Here is a 20,075-nt window from a genome sequence, read left to right on the forward strand (position 1 = left end):
TCCTGGTATCAAGATGGTGCAGTGGACTGAATGCTGACTCGCAGTCAGGAATGCAGCCTCTTCGACTTTTCTGTGTGACCAGAGCAAGTCACTTAAAAAAAAATCTCTGGGGGCAGTTAGGATAGAGCATGAATCCTGGAGTCAGGAGGACCTGAGTTCAAATCCGGCCTCAGACACTTAACACTTACTAGCTGTGTGACCCTGGGCAAGTCACTTAACCCCAATTGCCTCACCAAAAAAAAAAATCTCTGCCTCAGTTTCCTCAACAGTAAAATGGGAATAACAGCACCTACCTCTCTGGGTAACTGTGAGAATCAAATGAGATCATATCTGCAAAGCACTTAGCACAGTGCACCTGTAGTAGGCAGGATGTAAACCCCTCAATTTTCGGGTATAGAGTCTCAGAACCAGGCCCCCATACCTAGTACACAGTCTAACTTCTTTTTTCTTTTTTGGTGAGGCAATTGGCATTAAGTGACTTGCCCAGGGTCACACAGCTAGTAATTGTTAAGTGTCTAAGGCTGGATTTGAACTCAGGTCCTCCTGAATCCAGGGCCGGTGCTCTATCCACTGCTCCACCTAGCTGCCCTGTCTAACTTCTTTTTACATTTAAAAGTACCAAATCTGGAATCAGAGGACCTGGATTTTTAATCCCATCTTTTTGGGCTCCCTCCCTCTCTGATACTTTGAAAAATAAGTGGGTAGGTGATCTCAGGTTCCTTGCAGCTCTCTAAATCCACAGATCAGATTCAATATTTCTAGAACACCTACTCCACCTTCTGTCTACTAATACAAGTCAAGGTCAATCCTCACCTTTTCTCTACCTTGATCCTCCAGACTGACACCTCCCACCCAGTTCCTTTGCTTTCTATATACTCTTTGTCTCCAGCAATGAATTGTCAATTGCTCATATTGGTGTCTCTCTCCCAGTGCCCAACATAGGACCCTAAAACCTCCTCCTCTTTCAAAGACGCTTAATCAATAGGTGGCAGAGTAGATAGAACACTGTTTCTTTCCCCCTCTCATAAACATTGACAGTCAAGTAAATGTATACACACACACACACACACAAAGAAATTGTGTTGTTTTTATCTGGAGTTTATTTTTTTAGACTAAGAGCAGAGTATGAAAGTCACAGCCAAAGCACTTGAAAAAGGTCCCGGAGGAGGGGGTTGGGCAGGTGGGGGTGGGGTGGGGAGGTTTAAGAGTTGGGTCCCGGTCTCTGGGGGGGGGGTTGTTGTTGTTTCACGGTCTCCAAAAGTGTCTGTGCGTTGCATAGGTCGTGTCTTCACAGAAGACAAACGAGGGGCCAGGGGTGGCTCCCAGGGTAGGGGCCGGGCCTGGTAGGGAAGGGGTCCAAAGCTGGAGGGGAAGGTTAAAGAAGGGACCAGGGGGTTAGGAAGGGAAAGGGACTCTGTCTGTCTGTACATTATATATAGAGATATAGAGACTGTACATGCCCACCTGCCACCTGAGCCACCCTTATTCATTTGCCCTCACCCCTCCCCCACCCCCCAGGGTGACTACTTGTAAACTTGGTCTCCAAACCACAATCCTGGGATGAGGTGGGATAGGGTGGGGGCAGGGGAGGGGAACGTGCTTATTGCTGTAAACAGGGGGAGGGGGCAGCAGGCAGTGCCCACCCCCTCACCCACCTAGTCCCCTCCCCCTGACAGGGGGCCTGGCTCTGCCCCAGAAGGGGAGGGACAGATTTGTCTCCCAGACTCCAAATTGCTCTTTCTGGAACTTAGCTGGGGTCTCTCTTGGAGTGGAGGAAAGTAGGAAAGGGCACCAGGGGCAGGGTGGAGGGCACCAGGAGGGGGCAGGAAGTTGGGCACTGCCCAAGACCCCCCCTCTTCCCCCCACAATTTGGTACCAAAAATCTCCAGAGCCACAAGGCAGGACCCAGGCCGACCTGGGGTTCCTGCTAACAGGATGCCTGGTAGAGTTAGAGTGCCCAGCCCTTAGCATGGCACAGGGTAGGGGTGGGCACAGCCATCATAGGATCTACCCCACATCCATCCTGGGAAGAAAGTTCCCTCCAGAAAGGTGATGGTGGTTTGGCTGTTCCTCCCACCGGTCCTGCCCTCCACCTCTCCCTGCCCTGGGAGCAGAGCTAGGAGGCCAAGAGCGTCATGAGGAAAAAGGCGATGGCCACAGCGAGAGGCAGATGTTCCCGCTTTGGGCTGGTCCCACTGATGCTCTTCTCCAGCTTGGGCACCTGGGGGTTCTCTCCCTCAAAGTCCTCTGTGGATAAACATACAGATAAGGACTGGGCCCCGGGGGAGTGCAGGGGGACGCGGCAGCGGGGTAGCAGCAGAGCGAGGGATATGCCCACCCACAGGTAATGGGAAGGAAGGGGGTCTATACCCCATTGTGGGGCAGGGAGGGATGGGCGCATGCAAAGGTGAGCCAGAAGGGTAGGCACCAGTGAGGGTGGGGCTGCAGTTCCAGCAGTGGCCACCAGAGGGCGCTGCGCAGACTCACCCAGCACGTTGATCTTCACATTGGGGCCCATGGTGAACTGGGGGAGGGTGGGGATCGGCTTCTCCCCGGAGTGCGATGCTGCGGGGTGGGGTGGGGGATGGGGAAGAGAGGAGGGGAGCTCGTCAGGGCCAGGACCCCCTTCCCCTCCGCTACAGCTGGAGGATAAATTCCCCAGTGCTGCCTCTGCCCCCACCCCCAGGAAGCCGGGGGGGTGCCCCAAAGCGGGGGAGCCGGGGATTCGGAGATGGCTGATATTGGAGAAGGGATACTCACTGGAGGCACAGCAGACGAACACCTTCATCTTCAGACACTTCCAGTGCAGGTTGTGGGTGGGCGTTGCTGAGGGAGGAGACAGACTGAGCTGGACTCCAGGACTCCCAGGCTAGAAAATCCACCCTCCTCCCAGTCCTCTATTCACGCAATTACAGAAACCTTTCCTATTGGTCTCCTAGTCTCTTGGGTGGTGTTGAACACATTTGTCACCTAAGGACCTAGCCCAGGAAGATTTGGAAATACTCCCTAGCCCAACCCCATTCCTCTCTCACTTATACCCTTGGTCCCTCCCTCCCCCCAGTTCCTGACAAGTCATTCACAACACTGTGCTGCCCATCCTAGAGGGAGTATCACTGATAGGGACAGCCTAATCCCAAAGCTCCAACTACTCCATGTACCCCTGCCCAAGGCTGTCCATGACCTGGACACTGACCTAAGACTCTTTCCTATACCTGGTCCTGCACAGGTATTGTACCCTCGAGACCCCGCCCTCAAACTATAAGAGCAAGGCTTCTTCAACTTTTCCCACTCGCAACCCCTTTTTGCCTGGAGAAATTTTTACGGGACTCCGGCTATATAAAATAGGCATACGTAACCTTTTACTGTTGCCAAATTTTTCACGACCCCCACATTCAGTAACGCGACCCCCGACCCCATGTGGGGTCTCGACCCACAGTTTAGGAAGCTAGGACTTAGAAACTGCTACTCTGAGAGGCTGCCCTCTCCCTGGTCCCTTGTCCCATGCCCCGCCCAGCCCCGCCCCATCCATACACTCTTGGGCCTGTCACTCACAGATGTAGTAGTATTCATGGCCTGCGTGGAATTCATAGCCCAGTGAGAAGGCGCTATAGCGCTGGAACTTCTCGGAGAACTTGATGGGGCTGTGGGGAGCGTGGGGTCGGTTGCATTCCCAGCGCTTAAAACCCTGGCTGGCATTGCAGGTTCGGTAGCCGCTTCGGCTCACCATGTACAGCACATACTGTTCCGCCCCGCCTCCGGGTCCCGGGCCCGCTCCCGGCCCTGAGCCTGAGCTGTTGTAGTGTGGGCAGTAGATGTCCAGATAATCATTCACATTCACCTGAACTGTGTAGCCATCTCGCCGCAGGCTGCAGGGCGAAGGGAGGTAATCAAAACCCAAGTCCGCCCCTCCTCCCCCAAAGCTCCCCAAGTCTGCAGTCCCTATTGCCCCTCCCTCCTCCCCACCACCCTTCTCCCATAGTGTTCTCCTCACTCCTCCCTTCCCCTCAGGATGGTCAGCCCCTTCCCAAAACGTGTCCCCACAGTGCTATCCATCTCCCCATCCTTTCCACCCTAGTGTCCCAGCCTAACCACTTTCCCTCGGTATCTCTCCAGGATCTCTCCCTTTCATCACTGTTCTCCTCCCCTTTCCTCTAGTACCCTTCAACTCTTGGCCCTCTCCCATTTTCCCTCAATGTTCTTCAGACTCTCCCTCCTCCCCTAAAGTTAACCCAGCTCCTGTCCATTTCCCCCAAGAGCTTTCCCATCCTCCCTTTCCCCTGCTGTCCCAGCCTCTCCCCTTTCTTCTGTACTCCCAGCTCTCCCCTCTATTCCAAGGTCCCCTTAGCCCTGACATTCTCCCCAGTATTGCCCTGGTCCCCTCCTCTCCACCTGAGCCCCTTACCCCCTGCCCTCTTCCCTTAGTATCCCCTAACTCTTTCTCTAGGGCTCCTCAGTCCCTGGGCACATTCCCAGTCTCTTCCCTGCCCCATCCTTCTCCCTTAGTCTCCCTCAGAACTTTTTCCCTCTGTGACCCTTCCCTGCCCCCTCTCCCAATGTCCTCCCCACCCAACTTCTCTCCCCTAGTGTCCTCTCCAGGCCCTGTCCCTCTCCCCAAGATCTTCCCTCCATATCTTCCCTGGTGTTTCTTCCCACACCCTCCCCCCCCCAACCCTCCTCCTTCCCCAATGTCTCTCTAGCTCTTTCCCCAGGATCCCTGCAACTCTTCACCCTCTCCTCCCAGGGTCCTTCCAGCCCCTGCCTTTATTCAGCTTCAGTTTCTTTTTCCCTCCCTTCAGCGGGTCACAAGCAGCTTTCCCCAGTAATTTGGACCACATCCCTGTCCCTCTTCCCTCTGTTCTCTATGTTCATTCATTCACATCCAGCCTGCACACACCACCTGGGGGCAGCAGAGACTCAGGCAACCTAAGCCCTGCCCACTAAAGGGAGTATGTGCAAGGGGGAAAAACATGTGCGTTGGTTACCATGGCAACGGAGCAGGCCCAGGCGACTCCCAGGCTGGCCAGGAGTGCCCAACCCCCACAGTACACCTGGGGGACCTGGGACAGTTTGAGAGGGAAGGGTGAGGTTCCCCCCTCCCCATGTCTCTCTGAAGGACACCTTCCCACCCAGCACACCTTTCACATTTGCCACCTCCTTGTGTATCCAATTGAGCCTGTCCTCAAATATACAAGTCTAAGCTTCATGCATGCACATGTATTAGTCCTATGCCAGATACACAAATATGTTTGCCCCACCAGACCCCTGTATGTAAGCTAAGTTCTACATATGCTGTGCAGATGTACCTGATATGCTGACAGCCCTAGCTCCCAGCCACTGGCCCTCTTGCTAGTTCACATACACACACTCTCTGATAGATCTTGCCCCCATTTTCCCCTTGGCTCCTTCTCCCTGTGTCTTCTCTCACACTCCTTTTTCCCACAAAACGATTTATTACTCTGACTTTGAGCACCAAACAGCCCAAGGCATGGACCTTACTTAGCATCATAGGAAACTACCAAGGCTCCAATTACACACCCTACTCCCTCTCCCAACCTGGGCATAGCAGCCCAACCACCAATAATTCCAAGCAGAAAAATATGTAAGGGACTCAGCACCCATATGAAGAGGCTTGGCTTTCTCTTTAAAAGGTCAAAGAATAGGGGGCAGCTAGGTGGCGCAATGGAAAAAGCACTGGCCCTGGATTCAGGAGGACCTGAGTTCAAATCTAGCCTCAGACACTTGACACTTACTAGCTGTGTGACCCTGGGCAAGTCACTTAACCCTCATTGCCTGCCCCTCCCCCCAAAAAAAGGTCAAAGAATCAAAGGGTGATAGATTTAGAACTGTAGGGTATCACTAAAGTCATCTGGTCCAACCTCCTTATTTTACAGGTAAGGAAAACAGACCTATAGAAATGAAATGACTTGGCCAAGGTCACACAGAATGTAAGGAGCACAGCCCTAATCCAAATTCTAGTTCTTCATTTTTTCCCACTGTACTATCATCCCTTCATCCTTTAGTTTTGGAGATGCTGCCTGCAGACCTCATTGGGGTCATCAAAGTTCAGGTTTTATCCCCTCTCCCCCATGGTTGATCCTAAATGGGGTCACTCATGGGTTGGGACAACTATATGGAGAGAGTAACAAGGGCCAGATTTCACTTTATCCTTGGGGACATGGGATATTCTCTTTTCTGGGGTGAGGGGTAGCAAGGAGGTTAAGGAATGTACCAACTCAATTGGGGATTCCAGTCCCTGGGAAAACCCTGGGGAGGGGACTAGATCCCCCAAACATCACTAAGCAATTCCTAGCTCCACAAATACTAATTAGCAGCCATTAGGATAACAAGCTTGTCGGTCTCAGCATAGGATGGCACAGAGGGTCCCTCCTTGCCCTACTTCTCTGGCTCCCCCCCCTTTCCCACCCTGCCTCTGAGCACTCTTTCCAGAGCTGAGGTGTCCTGCCAGTTGGAATGCACACAACGTTAGGGGCACCCCTTGTGAGAAAAGGCACAACCCCCATTGAATCATCAAGTATGCCACCCTCTCCACTTGGTTCCCACGGGGGTTATGGGTCACTCAGGCCCCTCCCTGGCTCAGGTACCTGGGTGGGCAGGAGCTCTGGCCTGGGGCACTGGGAGCAGGCAAACGGGTTTGACTGGGCCTGGCTTTCAGCCTCCGCCCAAGGGCCCTCTCCACCCCCAACCCCAGAGATTCCCTCTTCTCTCTCAGGGTTGAAGAAACATTGGGAATTTGGGGGGTGGTGTGCCAGCACTGCCCCCTCACCATGCCCCGTGCCAATTTCATCCTGTCACTACAGTGGGGCCTCTGTCTTCTGGCCCCGCCCGATACCTCCATGCCCACCCCAAATCAGCTCCACCCAGTTACACCACCCCTGTACTCCACCCCCCACCCCCACCCCATTCCAGCAAGTATCACTCCTCAGGTGCCTCAGCTTAATTAGTGGAGCTGGCAATGGGAGCCTTATAAAAGGGAAGCTGGGCGGCAGTTGTTAACTCCCCTTACATAGAATGGGGCAGAATGTAAATCTCAGTTCAAAGTATTCCCTAAATCGTCCCCATCCCCCCCATGTGGGCAATGGGCGCTTGCCCCATCACAACCTCCCCCTCAAAGGTTTGTGCCCAATTGGCATCTGGTGAGGGAGGGGCTGGGTGCCTGGCTTCCCCAACCGCTACTCCAGGGAGGCGTAGGGTTGAATTCAGCACTTTAATTGAAACTGTCAGTCCTACTCTCTTCCCAGGGCTGTGGGGAGGGGAACTGCCTTGACTACCCCCTCCCAGTTCCCAAGGAAGCTAAACTAAGCCCTCAAGGGAGCGCAGTGTGTAGGCGGGGAGGGGAGACCCAGACCCCGGTTCCTTAGAAGCACTTGTCTTCATTCTACTCCTTTCCCTTCTCTTTCCTCCAAGAACACCGAGAGCCGTAACCTTGGGCTCCCCTACCCCAGTACCTCCCACCTCCCCCGCTCTGATCCAGGCTAAGCACACCTCCGCCTTGCTATATTGCCCCCTCACCCCATTATTTCAGCAATTCGGGTCTCTGGCTATATCCGGAGTCCGCTCTTTTCTTTCCACTTTCCTCCTCTCTAAACACTACTCCACCATCACCTCTATCCCTTTAGAGCTCTAACTCGCCTTTCGACCACTCCCTCTATCGCCTGCCCAAACTCTGTCGCCCCCACCATGTCCAGAGTACTGTCCCCTCAGAAGACCAGGGAGAGGGTCTCAGGCGTTCTGGCTTTCGAGCTGCGGCCCCGCCCTCCCACTGAGGCGCCCCCAGAGGGAAATGGCGGGGTGGGGGAGGCTTGGGTGTCTCCCCCCGGGGCAATTAGGGATGCACAAACAGGGCATCTAACAAGGGCTGCGAGTGGGGAGAAGGGACCAAGGGGATCCCTGGGGACTTGTTAAATTCCCTACACGCCCCCACCATAACAGCAAAGAGCAACTCTGGGGTGCAGAGGGGAGGAGCTGAGAAATAGGGCGACTAAGAAGAGAGAGAGAAGGAAGACCAAAACCTCGCTCTCCTCTCGCCTTCCTAGCCCGATGTTAGGCACTGGAGCGCCGGCTCCGTTGCGCGCTCCCGCAGCAGCGCTTTCAGTCTTTCCATACAGCAGGTAGAAGCTTGGGCCACGTGCGCGCGACGTGGGGGTCTGCGCGTCCTCCCGGGTGGGAGAAGAGAGGGGGCGAGAGCGCTCCCTCGGGCGCGCGTGCACGTTTAGGCGCCCTCCTATCCAACCCACCCCACCCTGGGTCGTCCCGACATCCCTGCGGGAGCATCCCAACAGAAAGGCCCCAGGGCCCCGGGAGACCGAAGAACCTCTCCCCTGCAAAGGCTCGCCCCCTCCCAACCCCACAACGCCGGGTCTATGCCCTGGACTTCCCCCTACCCCGACCGGGGGCGGAGAATTAGCACCGCCCGCCCCCCACCGCCCCCTCCTCCCTGCGACAGCAGCGGCGGCGGCGAAGGTTTATTGATCTGCAGCGGCGGAGAGGAGCGGAGAGACACACAGAGACTGAAGCAGAGAGTCAGAGACAGGAGAGACAGGAACAGAAGCAAAGACAGTGGCACGCAGAGATAGAAACTGCCAGAGAACATAGGGAAAGCAGACAGAGTGAGGCAGAGTCTCGCAAAGGCAGAGGATAGAGGCAGAAATCGGAACAGAGACATAGGCAAAGGGGGAGAGAGACTGAAATCAGGGCGGAGATACAGAGACAAGCACGGTGTGAGATACTAATAGACACAGACCAAGACATTGGACCGGGAGGAGGGGGGCGGGGGGAGAGGGGAGAAGCCAAGAAAAGATATGAGAGACAGAAACAGACCCAAGGAACCCCAGACATGTCCTCTGCCAAGCTCCTCAATTCCTGGGCTGATTGTAGCCCACAATCCAGGTCCCTTCCATCTCCTCTACCTCCTACCCCCATATCCTTCTTAGCTTTACCCATAGCCCTCCCACTTTGGCCACAGTCGGCCCAGCAGGTGCAGCCTCGATCCAGACTGTGCCCCCACTAAGAGGCTCCTCTATAGGTTATGGATCTGGAAACTTGTGCTTCTTTGGCCCCTGGCTGGCCACCCCCAACATGACCTCATTAGGTGACAGACACCCCCCTCAATTATTTGGGGGGTTGGGGGGGGCAGAAATAAGGACCCTTCCCACGTGACCTCTAGGGGGCGGGATAGCAAGGACCCTCCCCACGTGACCCCCAAGGGGGCCAGAGACCCTTCCCACGTGATCCAGGGGTGGCAAATAGAGCCCCTCCCCACGTGACCCCGGGTGGGGGTGGGGGGGCAGTGGAAGCCTGTGGCTCAGTAGGGCCCCGCCCCCAAGCTCTCCTGCTCCCCGCCCCCAGCTCCCCGGCCCTCTCTTCTCCCGGCTCCGGAGCACGTCGCTCTCACGATTTATGGGGCCGCGGCTGCCGCAGTGAGGGAGCCGGGGAGCCCGGGCGCAGCGGCAACAAAGGCCGAGGGAAGCAAGGAGGGGGGGCGGTGCCCTCCTCGCCCTTAGGACACGTCCCCCTCCTCACTCGACACTCTTCAATGCAGGGCAGCCAAGGGGAGAGTTACCCCCTCCCAGCCCGAACCTCGCCCACTCCCACATTGGAATTATCACCTGTACTCAGGTGGGGGAGGCCCTGACCTTCCTACCACCATCCCCTCAGGATCAAGTCCTGCATCCCCCAACCATCACCGTCGCCTTTCAAAGCGGGTGGGCCCTTAAGGGCAGCGGGGAGACCCGAGAGCCCCCTTACCTACGCGCTCCCGACTCTCCGCCAGACTCTGGAGGGGCGGAGAGGCGTGCGTGCCCTGGGGTGGGGGAGAGAAGAGAAAAGTGGGGAGGGGGAGCCATCTTACCCCCCCCCCCGATCATTTCCTCTAGCCCTTCAGAGCGCTCCCTTTCCCGCTGGGGGAGGGGGCACGCCAAGAGACAAATCCTCTACCACTTCAGATTTCCAAGATTGGGTGGGGGGGGGAACGTTGCTCATCTCCACCCCACCCCCCAGTCTGACACTCCGGGCGCTAGGAGGAGGGGGAGCCGCTGAGCCCAAAACAACAAAGAACGAAGCCGCGCGAGGCAGCCCCTCCCCTGGGAGGTTGGGGGTCGGGGCTGCTCTGCTCTCCAGGGTCCCCTCCCTCTAGGGCATTACGGTTTGCTCCCCAAGCCATCCTCTTCCCTTGGGGGGGGGAGTAATATCCAGAGCTTCTCCCGTCGCCGCCCAGGCAGGTGTGACAGTGAGCTTTCCCTATAACCCCCCTCCGTGCCCCTAGGGACAGACACCCCCCCCACACACACACTCAACACTCAGAAGAAGCGAGGGCGATACACACAGCAGCTCCGTGGGGAGGAGGAAACAAGGGCAGCGAAGAGTGAGAGAGAAGCAAGGACTGACACACAGAACCGGGCCACACAACCACCCGAAGATGAATAGCCAGGGCACGGCAGACACACAGTGACAAACCCAGTCGAAACACAACCACAAACGCCCAGCATACACATCCGAGGAAAACATATACAACCTGACCCAGACGTGCCACACACGTATCCCGGAGACCGAGACACTGACAACCACACGAACTCGGGCATAACCACACACAACCCTAAATGGACCCTGACCGCCCCTTCCCCAACAGGCCGACAGCCCCCTCCTACCGTCACCCCCACCCCACCCCCAGACACTATCGTCGACGCAGACACACAAATCACACACTCAGACACACGCACATTGACAGCGGCGCACGCCCGCTCACACTTAGAGGCACACACACACCATCTCCAAGCTGAGTGTGTGTTTGTGACATGACAGCCCCCCCCCATGCTTCATCCTCCATATCTCTCTATCTCTCTATTGCCCCACAGCTCTCATTCTAAAGCGAACGGCGAGTCCAGGCAGGGTACCCCAAGTCAGCGACACAACCCACATACTCAGAAGCTGACATTCACATAGACACCATAACACACATTTTTCCTGTCTTCTAGGGGAGATTCAAAGATAGAGACAACTCCCCCCCCCACCCCGTAAGTCCCTCGCCCCGCACTTAGATGAGACTGTGTGAGAACCCCAAGCAGGGCTCTTAAACATCCTCCCAAATGAAAACAGGTCAATGGCCTTCTGAAATCTGTCTTCCCTAAGTTGGTCTCTCCTTCCAGGGCTTCCCAGACACCCCAAAATCCGGGCCCCCTGACCAAGCGCGGGGGCGGGGAAGGAGGGTGGGGATGTAGAACGGGGGCGTGCGACTCCCGCTGTGTGGTGCCGGGAGAAATGGAGAGGGAACAGGGTTCCGGGGATCTGGACAGCTTTCTTAGCACATCCCCCTACGCTACTGATCCCCAGCCTCTTAAATCAGCGCCCTCAGATACTCCCCTTGAGTCTTCCCAAACGCCCCCAGCGTCCTCTCCCTCCCTCCTGAACCGGCCCCGATCTCTCCAGCGCGCCCATCCCAAGACCCAGATGCCCTGATCCCTAGGCTTCCCCACCCCGCGTCCCCCAATGTCCCCAGCGCCCCCTTCTTTCCGACCTACTCCGACCCCCCCTCCCAGGCCTCTCCTTGCATCCTTCCTAGACTCCTGATGCCCCCCACCCCCATCTCCCCAGATGCCCCCGGCGCCTCCCGATCTGCCCTTCCTCTCCGGGCCCCAGCCTCTCCCAAACCCCCGCCTTCCCCGGGGTCCCCGGGTTCCCTCGGACTCACTGCTGGTTGGAGCTGTTCCAGTACACCGCATGCCGGTTCCCCAGCGCCCCCCCGGGTCCCTGGGCCAGCAGCGGCAGCAGCGGCACGGGCACCAGCAGCAGCAGCAGCAGCAGCGGAGCCGCCGCCATCCCCGGAGCCGCCGCCGCCGCCGCCCCCCGACTGAGCTCCGCTCCCCGCTTCGCCGCTTCCCAGCTCCCTGCTGCCGCCGCCACCGCCGCCGCCGCCGGCCCCCGAGCCCTAGGCCACGCCCCCACCCTTCCCCCTCCGCTCGCCCGGCGCGCCCCCGACGCCCCGCCCCCGGCGCGCGCTGCTCACCGAAAGGCCCCGCCCCTCACCCTTCCCCGCCCGGGCTCGCGCGGCGCGTGGGAGATGAGGACCCTGGCTTCCCTCCCCTCTCGGGAACGCGCTTGCGCTTTCTGCTCCTCCTACTCTTTTCCCCTGGCTCGGGCTGAGATGCTACAAAAAGGGCTTGCTGTGCGCCGCTTCCAAAAAGGAATTCCCCAAGGGAAGAGACGGGGAGCCTAGAAGCCAAGGCTACCTCTCCTCCCCTCCGGGACAGGGTGGGTCTAAGGTAATCCAAGGCTCTAACCACCAGATCTGAGAAGTCTGTCCCTCAGCTAACTGGAAGATCTGAGTGAGGGGTGGGCATGAAAGATTTCAAAGGTCTCTAATCTAGGGAATGATGGGAATGGGAGAGGGGGTTTCTTTTGAGGATAGAGAAGCAGAACAACAACAGCAATAATAGCTTACACCTATATAGCGTTTTTTGAGCTTTGCAAAGTGCTTTACGTATTTACATGTTAACAGAACAATCCTCCCCTTTCTGCTTTCTCCCCTTGTCAGTCCCTAGCGGGGAGAGGGCAAAATATGGGGAAGCAGGTGGACAGATACCCTGGTACAGGAGAGGGCTGAACAGCTGGTGACTTGGTAGCCTTGCCCAGCCAGATGGGCAGGGGGTACAGGAGTGGGGAAGGGGAGGCCAGTAAAACTCAGGCCCTAAGAATGTTAGAATTAGGGAAGGGGAAAGAGAAAACCATGACCAGGATTCTTGATCCTTAATGAGCAAAGGGATGCGGTAGTAAGGGGAAAGGAAGAAGGAGCTCTAAACTCAACAAGAACTATTCTGGGTCAGAGTCCAGGGGTATCTCCTAAAACATGCAAAAGGCATCATTAAGAGGAGACACCCCAAGGGGGCAGCTAGATGGCGCAGTAGATAGAGCACTGGCCCTGGAGTCAGAAGGACTTCAAATCCAGCCTCAGACACTTAACACTTACTAGCTGTGTGACCCTAGGCAAGTCACTTAACCCCAATTGCCTCACCAGAAGAAGAAGAAGAAGAAGAAGAAGAAGAAGAAGAAGAAGAAGAAGAAGAAGAAGAAGAAGAAGAAGAAGAAGAAGAAGAAGAAGAAGAAGAAGAAGAAGAAGAAGAAGAGACACCCAAGAAGCTAGACTCACACTAACACAGGCCTCTTACATTCACACACTTGGGCTTCCCCAGATGCTGGGGATAGGGACACACTCTTTCCCTCCCCTCCCCCTTCTCCCAGTTCAGCTACTGGTACCTAGCCTTTCCACACACACTCTCAGACACCCAAATACAAAGGCACAGAGGGCAGAGCACGGGCCACAAACCAGGTCTTTTAATCCAATCGCTGTACACACAGTTATGCTGAGGCACACAGTTCCTCACACAAAAAAAGCCCATGCCCATATCTGGCACACACTTCTGTTTGCTCCCCTCTTCCACTTTCTCCTCCCTCTTCTTACTTGTCCTCTTTTCTCTTCCCCTTTCTTTATCCCAAGAGATTAAATTTAGGAGGAAAAATGAAGGATAAAGATATGGAATAGGGACATGCTCCACTCTTCTGGTGGGAAGACTCAGACTAGCGGGTGGGGTGACATGGTTTTCACAAACCTAGGCAAGCCCATGTACCCATAGGGGTTGTCACTACTCCCAGCTACTCCAAGAAATAGGCACACATGTATACCCCTGACCCTGATGCCCACAATTAAAAAGCATTAGGATCAGGGCGTGTAGATCATGTGCCTTCCATAAGTGCCTGGTAGGCAGTGCCAACCAGAATGGGCACTGTGCCTAGTTGCTGCCCAGCAAGCAGGCAAGAGCTGGCAGTGTTGTCCCTGGACTCTCCCTTACTCCTAAGGGATTCTCCTCTCCCTCCTAAGAAATCAGAAGATAAATTAGGTCCCTTGGGGTGGTTTGGAGGGAACTTTACAAACAGCCTCCCCTTCCCATTCCTGAGAGATTATTGTGGTTTTTCCCAAGACAGGTGGCTGGGTATAAGGAGAACTGGACCAATAGTTAGACATGAATTCAAGTTATGCTGGTGACACTTACTGGCTTCATGCCACAAGCTAGTTATTTCTTTGGGCCTCAGTTTTCTCATGTTTAAAGTGGTGATAATAACACTTACAATACTACCTTGAAGTATTGTTGGGAGGAGACCATTTTGTAAACATTAAAATATCGTGGCAATAAGATGCTGTCGTGTTTCTGTTAACTGTTGCCAACCGTCATATAGCTTACCTCTCAGGGGTCCAAGATCTTCAGCAAAGGAGACTCATTTCTCTCCTTACTCCGATTTTCATCTCTTCCAGATGATAAAGATATCTGTGCTAGGGAGGGAAAGAGGTTCTTTTCTATAGGGGTTGGATTCCCTCTAGGGGTTTGGGCTCATTGCCATAGGCCTTAATATCTCTCTGTGAGATTTGAGATTTCCTTGGGCTTGGTTCCATGATTAACTAGGTTAGGTCCCTCTTTCTAGGACCTGAATTCTTCCCTTGTAGAGTTTCTGCCTTCTTCTCCAAGGTCTAAGACTTGCCCTATAAAGACTGAACATCTAGCTATGAGAGCACCTCCCTTAACCATCCTCGGGCCTTCTTTACCTCTGCCTCCACCCTTTCAGACTCCAAGACCTTTAAGGCAATCTCTTATTTCCTTGACCTCCCAACTAGAATGGTGAGATCTTGCTTCTGGTGGTCTCCCTAGCTTGGTGCTTAGAGTCACAAGGAGGTGAGCAGGTCTATGGGAGAGGGAAACTCTCTGGCTGGCATGGCCAGAGGCAGCTCCTGGGACAGCGGGTGGCAACCGCAGAGCTGAGCCGTGTTCAATAAATCATAGAGGCTGGGGCCTGGGGGAGGGGGAGGCTAGGGGGAAAAGGGGGGGCTATGGATAAATAATTCATTAAACAAATAAACACAGGCGCTGGAGAGAGAGAAGAGCAGGCAAGAGTGTAAGCGGGAGAGGCAGCTGGCAGCTCTAGACATGAAATATTCACAGGCTCTGTGCCTCCAACACAGGGACCCACACATGCTTACCAACATACAACCACATGTGTGTGTCATAATATGGAGATGTGTTCCAACAAGAAGGGAAGCACAGATATCCCCTGACGCCAAGGTGTATATTCAGAAAGCCATGTGAGTTCTAACAAGGACATGTGTATCTCCACTTGGATCTACACACATGGAAACATCAGCATGAAGAACATGTGTGCATAACATGCATGTCTCCAGGTTGAGAAGCCAGAGAATTTTCATAAAGAAATTGGTGGCTGAGGAACATGTGAGTGTGTGTGTACGTATATGTATGTATGTGTGAGAGAGACTATAGAAAGAGACCAAGAGACAGATTGGGATCTTTTGCTTCTCTAGTTATTACTGCCCCTCCCACGAAGGACCTAGAAAATTAAGATTCTTGGAGGACAGGCACCTAGAAACCTAGAGAAGGGAGATAAGGACAGTACATCTGTAAAATTCTGGGATTTTGTAGAAGATGGTAGGTTGGGTGTAGAACATTTACAAGATGGTAGGGTTGGGTGTAGAACAATAGCTCACAATAATAGAGATTTAAGGTTAACAAAACACTTTCCTCACAATAACCACATGAGGAATGGATAAAGATTTTGTCTCCATTTTGCAGATGAGAAAATCAAGGCTCAGAGAGGGTAAGTCACTTGTATGGCAACACACAACTAGTTGCTGCTATGGCTAGGATTTGAACCCATGTCCCTTCTAGTTTCAGGAAGTTGGAGTGAGAGATTGTTGTCCTTCATTCTCAAAAAGGACCTTGACATCGGGGTGATGTCATGACTTGCAGTCAATTGGATTTAAGTGAGGGAGGGCTGTGCAAGGTCACCAACCTCGCTCTCTCCTCCAGAGTCATCGAGGTCCAGTGGCAAGATATGAATCAGGACAACTGGGGTTAAATGAGTTGCTCAGGGACACACTGCTAGTAGTATCTGAGGTGATAGTTGAACTCAGATCCTCCCAACTTCAGGGCCAGTGCTCTATCCACTGTACCACCTAGCTGTCCTCAGAGAGTGATAGAGAGGAGGGGTAGGATTTGGGAGTGGGGCATTAACCACTGATATTATGGTTAGGGGACTACTAACATGCAAAATTATTTTGAGTACCTAACTAATTCTTCTAAGATCCCTTCTAACTCTACATTTTGGATCCTAATATGACTTCAACTGCCTTTCCCCTTTGTTCTTTCTCAATTTTCCTAATAGATATGAAATAAGGTGATATATAGTAGATGGAATGAGTCCCAAAGAGACACTGGGGAAGGCCCTCAAGTGTTTGGATCTCCTGTCTTCTGACCCACTCTTCATCAAGTCCCAGACTGTCCTATTCCCTTCTAAAATTACCCCTCCTCCTAACTCTCTTCTCAGGACACTTCTCCCCCCAGCCACCTCATCTTCCTGCCCAAAGTCATCATAACAAATAGTTAAAGGGAACATGAAGATGGGGGAATCCAAGAGAAAGAGGGATTTCTGGTAGCACAAACTTCACTCCATCCCACCCAGCTCCCAACATGAGCCCTGGCTAAGGGTCCCCAGGTAGAGCTTGCTGAATGAAGTCTGGGAGTGGCAGCTAGGGGTGGGTGGGGAGAATCCAGGCAGGCAGAAAGGGGGAGGGAGGGATTGGGACATTGGATTGCTCCTCAGGCTCCTTCCCAGACTGCCCCAGCATTCCCCAGTCCTCTTGTCTCACCTGGAAAGGATCTGTTCCCCTGGGGAGGGAGCCAAAAGAGGACTAGTTTGTACAGGTCCCAGCTCCTCAGCAGACAGACAAGGAGTAGAGTGGGGGGAAGGGTCCCCCCAAATTTTCCTGGGGAAGTAGGATCCTCTTCATCCTTCTCCTCCAACTCTATGTTCGAGGGAAGGTATAAGAAGAAATAATATGATTACAGAAACAAGGAAACACCACAGGAAACACCAGATTGGGTGTCCATGCTTCTCTCCCCACAAGGAGACCTGTGGAGTCCAAGGTCACATATGAGGACTATTGGTACCTCACTTCTACCTTCCTCTCTTCTCCCTGTCCCAGCCCTGGGTCGGCAACCGGGCTCCTTTCACCTCCCATCCCCTGGGTCTCCCCTGACTTCCCCTCCCTTGTGTTAGGCAGGTTCAGACCAATCCATGCAAGATCTTCACAGTAAAGAATTGATTTGTAATAAAACCGACGTCATGTATCAGAGTCAGCAGAAGAGATTCCAGAGACAGAGAGGCCAGGCAGTCTTGACATGGACACAGACAGAAACGTGTAGATTCAGACACTCACAGAGACGAAGTTGCACAAGGACAGACAAAACAGTCCCAGACACACAATTACTCTAGGACACACAATTACACAGTCACACTGAGAGACACACAAAGTGATAAACACACACTCCGAGACAGAGTGAGTTCCCTATGGCTTCCCCTACCCCCACTCCTAGTCCCCTCTTTGGCTCTGTCATGATCCCTTAGGTGCCAGGTCTGCTTCTAGACACCCTTAGGCTCACCCCACATCCCTCCTCCCACCCCAGTCTGGACCACAAATTCCAGTTCCACCGGAGGGCTGATGCTTTGAGAGTTAATGACAACTCATTAGTGCTTAATTGAGGGGGAGGGGGAAAGGAAACAGCCTTGGCACCACATAGAAGGGTGGGGACTGACCCCTACTAGAGTGGGGCATCTAGGGTGATCATGTGTATAGAACTGGGAGTTGACTTTGTAAATATTCTCTGACTCTGCCTTCTCCAACCTGAGTTGAGTATGTCCTCCTACGCCCCCGGGACGATTTGTTTTGCCAGTTAAAACTCCAGGCATCTCTGACTACCCCTCCCCCATCCATGCTTAAAGAGAATAAGGGCTAGGATGGGCACTTTCCCCTTTTCCCAGCCTCTGAACCCTCCTCTCCAAACTGATTTGAAAGCCAGCCAGTGACTTTTCTTTTCTTTTTTTTTGCGGGTGACTTTTCTTTAAAAAAAAAACTTAAAAAAATTTATAAACAACCACAAACTTAACAAACATTTTTTAAAAAGGGTCAGAAAAAAACAAAACAAAACAAAACAAAAAAAGATCAGGAGAGAATCATGAATAAAACTTGAAACTTTTGTTACTTGTTTTAAGGAGACATTAAATTTCTCTTGGTAGTAACCAAACCATTCTGTTTGTCTGTGTCCCCTTCCGGATGTCCTTTTGCTCTCTTGTCTACTTTTCTGTATTTTAAAAATGTTTTATTGACATGAATTTCTTTTCGCATCATTATCATGATGCACCTACCTTCCCCTGTAACAAAGAATAAGCAAGCAAAACAAATCAACACATTGCTTAGGTCAGAAAATGTGCATCTCATTTTGCCCCACTAGTACACCACCTAGAAGTAGTCAGTTACTTTTCTAAGCATGCAAAAATCAACTTGGCCTAGAAGAGGCTATATGGGGAACAGTGTAAGAGACAGAGGCTGGGAGATACTGAAAAGAGGGGAGAAACTAGGGGAGGTAGGGAGGGCATGCACTGGGGAAGAAAGGCAGTAGGTGAGCCAATACCAAAGATGCAAGGCAGGGTCTAGGAAGTGCCAGGGGGACAGTGGTTAAGCAGAAAAGGCTGGGAGAGATTCTAGGAAAGAGGTGTGGCTTGGGGTAATGGTAGAAAGTAGAGTTGGTTTCTCAATTAGATAATGATATAAATATGAAACACTTATAGGGGCATCAGGTTAGACTGGAGGAGAACTAGGAAGAGAGGGGCAAGAGTTGGGAAACACTGGGGAGGGAAGTGGAAGGATTGGGGGTATAGAAGAAAGGGCTGAGGAAATGGGATTGATTTGTCATTTTGATTATATGAATAACATGCAAATCGGACATAGATAAGTATTTAAATGAACATTTAGATCTAAGAACCAACTCTGTGATATGACAATGCCAGTTCCTTGCCCTATCTCCTCAGAACCACTCCAAGAAGCTCCACATCTTGGGGTAGTTGGATCTGGGGACTTTTGCTCTGGAAGTGGGGGAAGAGGGGAAACTTGGAGAAGATGAAAGTACCCCTTGGATAGGCCCCCCCCCCATTCCATAGTACTATCCAAGTATCTACTGAAGGCAGCAGCAGCTAGGAGTGAGGGAGAGGCACAGTGCCCTCGGGTTTAGTGGGCCCCCGACAGGGATAAGTGGGGAGGGGGGGGCTTCCCTTCCTCCACGTATCCACCAATGGGAGTCTCCACTGATGACCTCATGCCCCAGGCCCCAGGATTCCATTGGCTGTTTGGTTCAGGGGCACCCGCTCCAACTGCGTCACAGCTGGGGATCTCCCGACTACCTCAATGAGATGGACTGGGAAAGAGGGGCCTCCTAGAACATAGTAGGCTCACAATGAATATCCGTCGGATGAATCGTGTAATGAATGGACCAATAAAATTAGAAGTCGAAACGTCGTAGTTCAGCCCTGAGAGATAGGGTAACCCATACAATGCAGGGCTGTAGACTGCACGGAGGGGTGTTCTAGTTCTCTGAAGACCAAGGAAATCCCCATTTCCTTGGGAGGAACTTCTTCCTGAGAGTAAGGGAAAGAGAGTGACCAGAGCAAGGTATGGAGTCTGACATCATGCTGAGCCTTCTATAGCAGAATAATTTGGGGGAACCCGGTGACTCCCCCAAACCTGCTTCCCAGCCTCCCGGAACCGCGCCGTTTGAGGAACACGCCTCGAGGACTTCTCATGGGCTGGGCCCAAGTACTGAGGCCTCTTACTCTCCTAGCCAGTCCTGATCTCTGCTTGGGACTTGGAGCTTCAGCTTGAGGCCCTCCCTGCGACCTCCCTCCGGAGCGCCCCAGGAGACTGGACTCTCTTGTCGGCCAGTGCAGCCGCCCAAGGGAGCAGAAAAGTGGGAATACTGAATGAGTGGAGGGAAGGGAAAGCCGGTAGTCTGCATGCTGGTGTTTGCAGTCCTCATCCCCTGCCCTTTCCCAAGCAGAAGCACTCAAAGGATCCTTCTCCCCACCCTCCCATTCTCACTCCCAGCTCAAATTCAAACCCTGAATATCGTCTGGGTGAAGGAACCCAACGACCCGTACAGGTTGAGGGGAGG

The 20,075-nt window shown here is 53.4% G+C and overlaps 1 protein-coding gene across 2 annotated transcripts; it reads right to left on the reverse strand.

Annotated features, from left to right (window-relative positions):
* Nucleotides 1-1,194: 1,194 nt before the first annotated feature.
* On the reverse strand, nucleotides 1,195-11,885 carry EFNA3 (ephrin A3). Of its 2 annotated transcripts, XM_044004139.1 has the most exons (5): nucleotides 11,705-11,885; nucleotides 3,553-3,866; nucleotides 2,761-2,826; nucleotides 2,488-2,565; nucleotides 1,195-2,247 (listed from the first exon to the last, which is right to left on the reverse strand). In XM_044004139.1, the coding sequence occupies exons 1-5, from the start codon at nucleotides 11,830-11,832 to the stop codon at nucleotides 2,117-2,119; spliced, it is 717 nt and encodes a 238-aa protein (XP_043860074.1). In that variant the 5' UTR covers nucleotides 11,833-11,885; the 3' UTR covers nucleotides 1,195-2,116. The 2 variants fall into 2 exon arrangements, with proteins under 2 accessions (XP_043860074.1, XP_043860075.1); XM_044004140.1 differs by lacking the exon at nucleotides 2,488-2,565.
* Nucleotides 11,886-20,075: the final 8,190 nt, after the last annotated feature.

The sequence above is a fragment of the Dromiciops gliroides genome, chromosome 4, assembly GCF_019393635.1.
Source record: "Dromiciops gliroides isolate mDroGli1 chromosome 4, mDroGli1.pri, whole genome shotgun sequence".
NCBI classification, from domain to species: domain Eukaryota; kingdom Metazoa; phylum Chordata; class Mammalia; order Microbiotheria; family Microbiotheriidae; genus Dromiciops; species Dromiciops gliroides.

Coding starts and splice junctions, on each gene's coding strand:
- EFNA3 (XM_044004139.1), bottom strand. CDS start 11,832: ATGGCGGCGGCTCCGCTGCTGCTGCTGCTGCTGCTGGTGCCCGTGCCG. Junction 2,827..3,552: donor CCATGAATACTACTACATCT/GTGAGTGACAGG, acceptor CTCCTCCCTCAG/CAACGCCCACCCACAACCTG. Junction 2,566..2,760: donor GTTCGTCTGCTGTGCCTCCA/GTGAGTATCCCT, acceptor CCCACCCCGCAG/CATCGCACTCCGGGGAGAAG.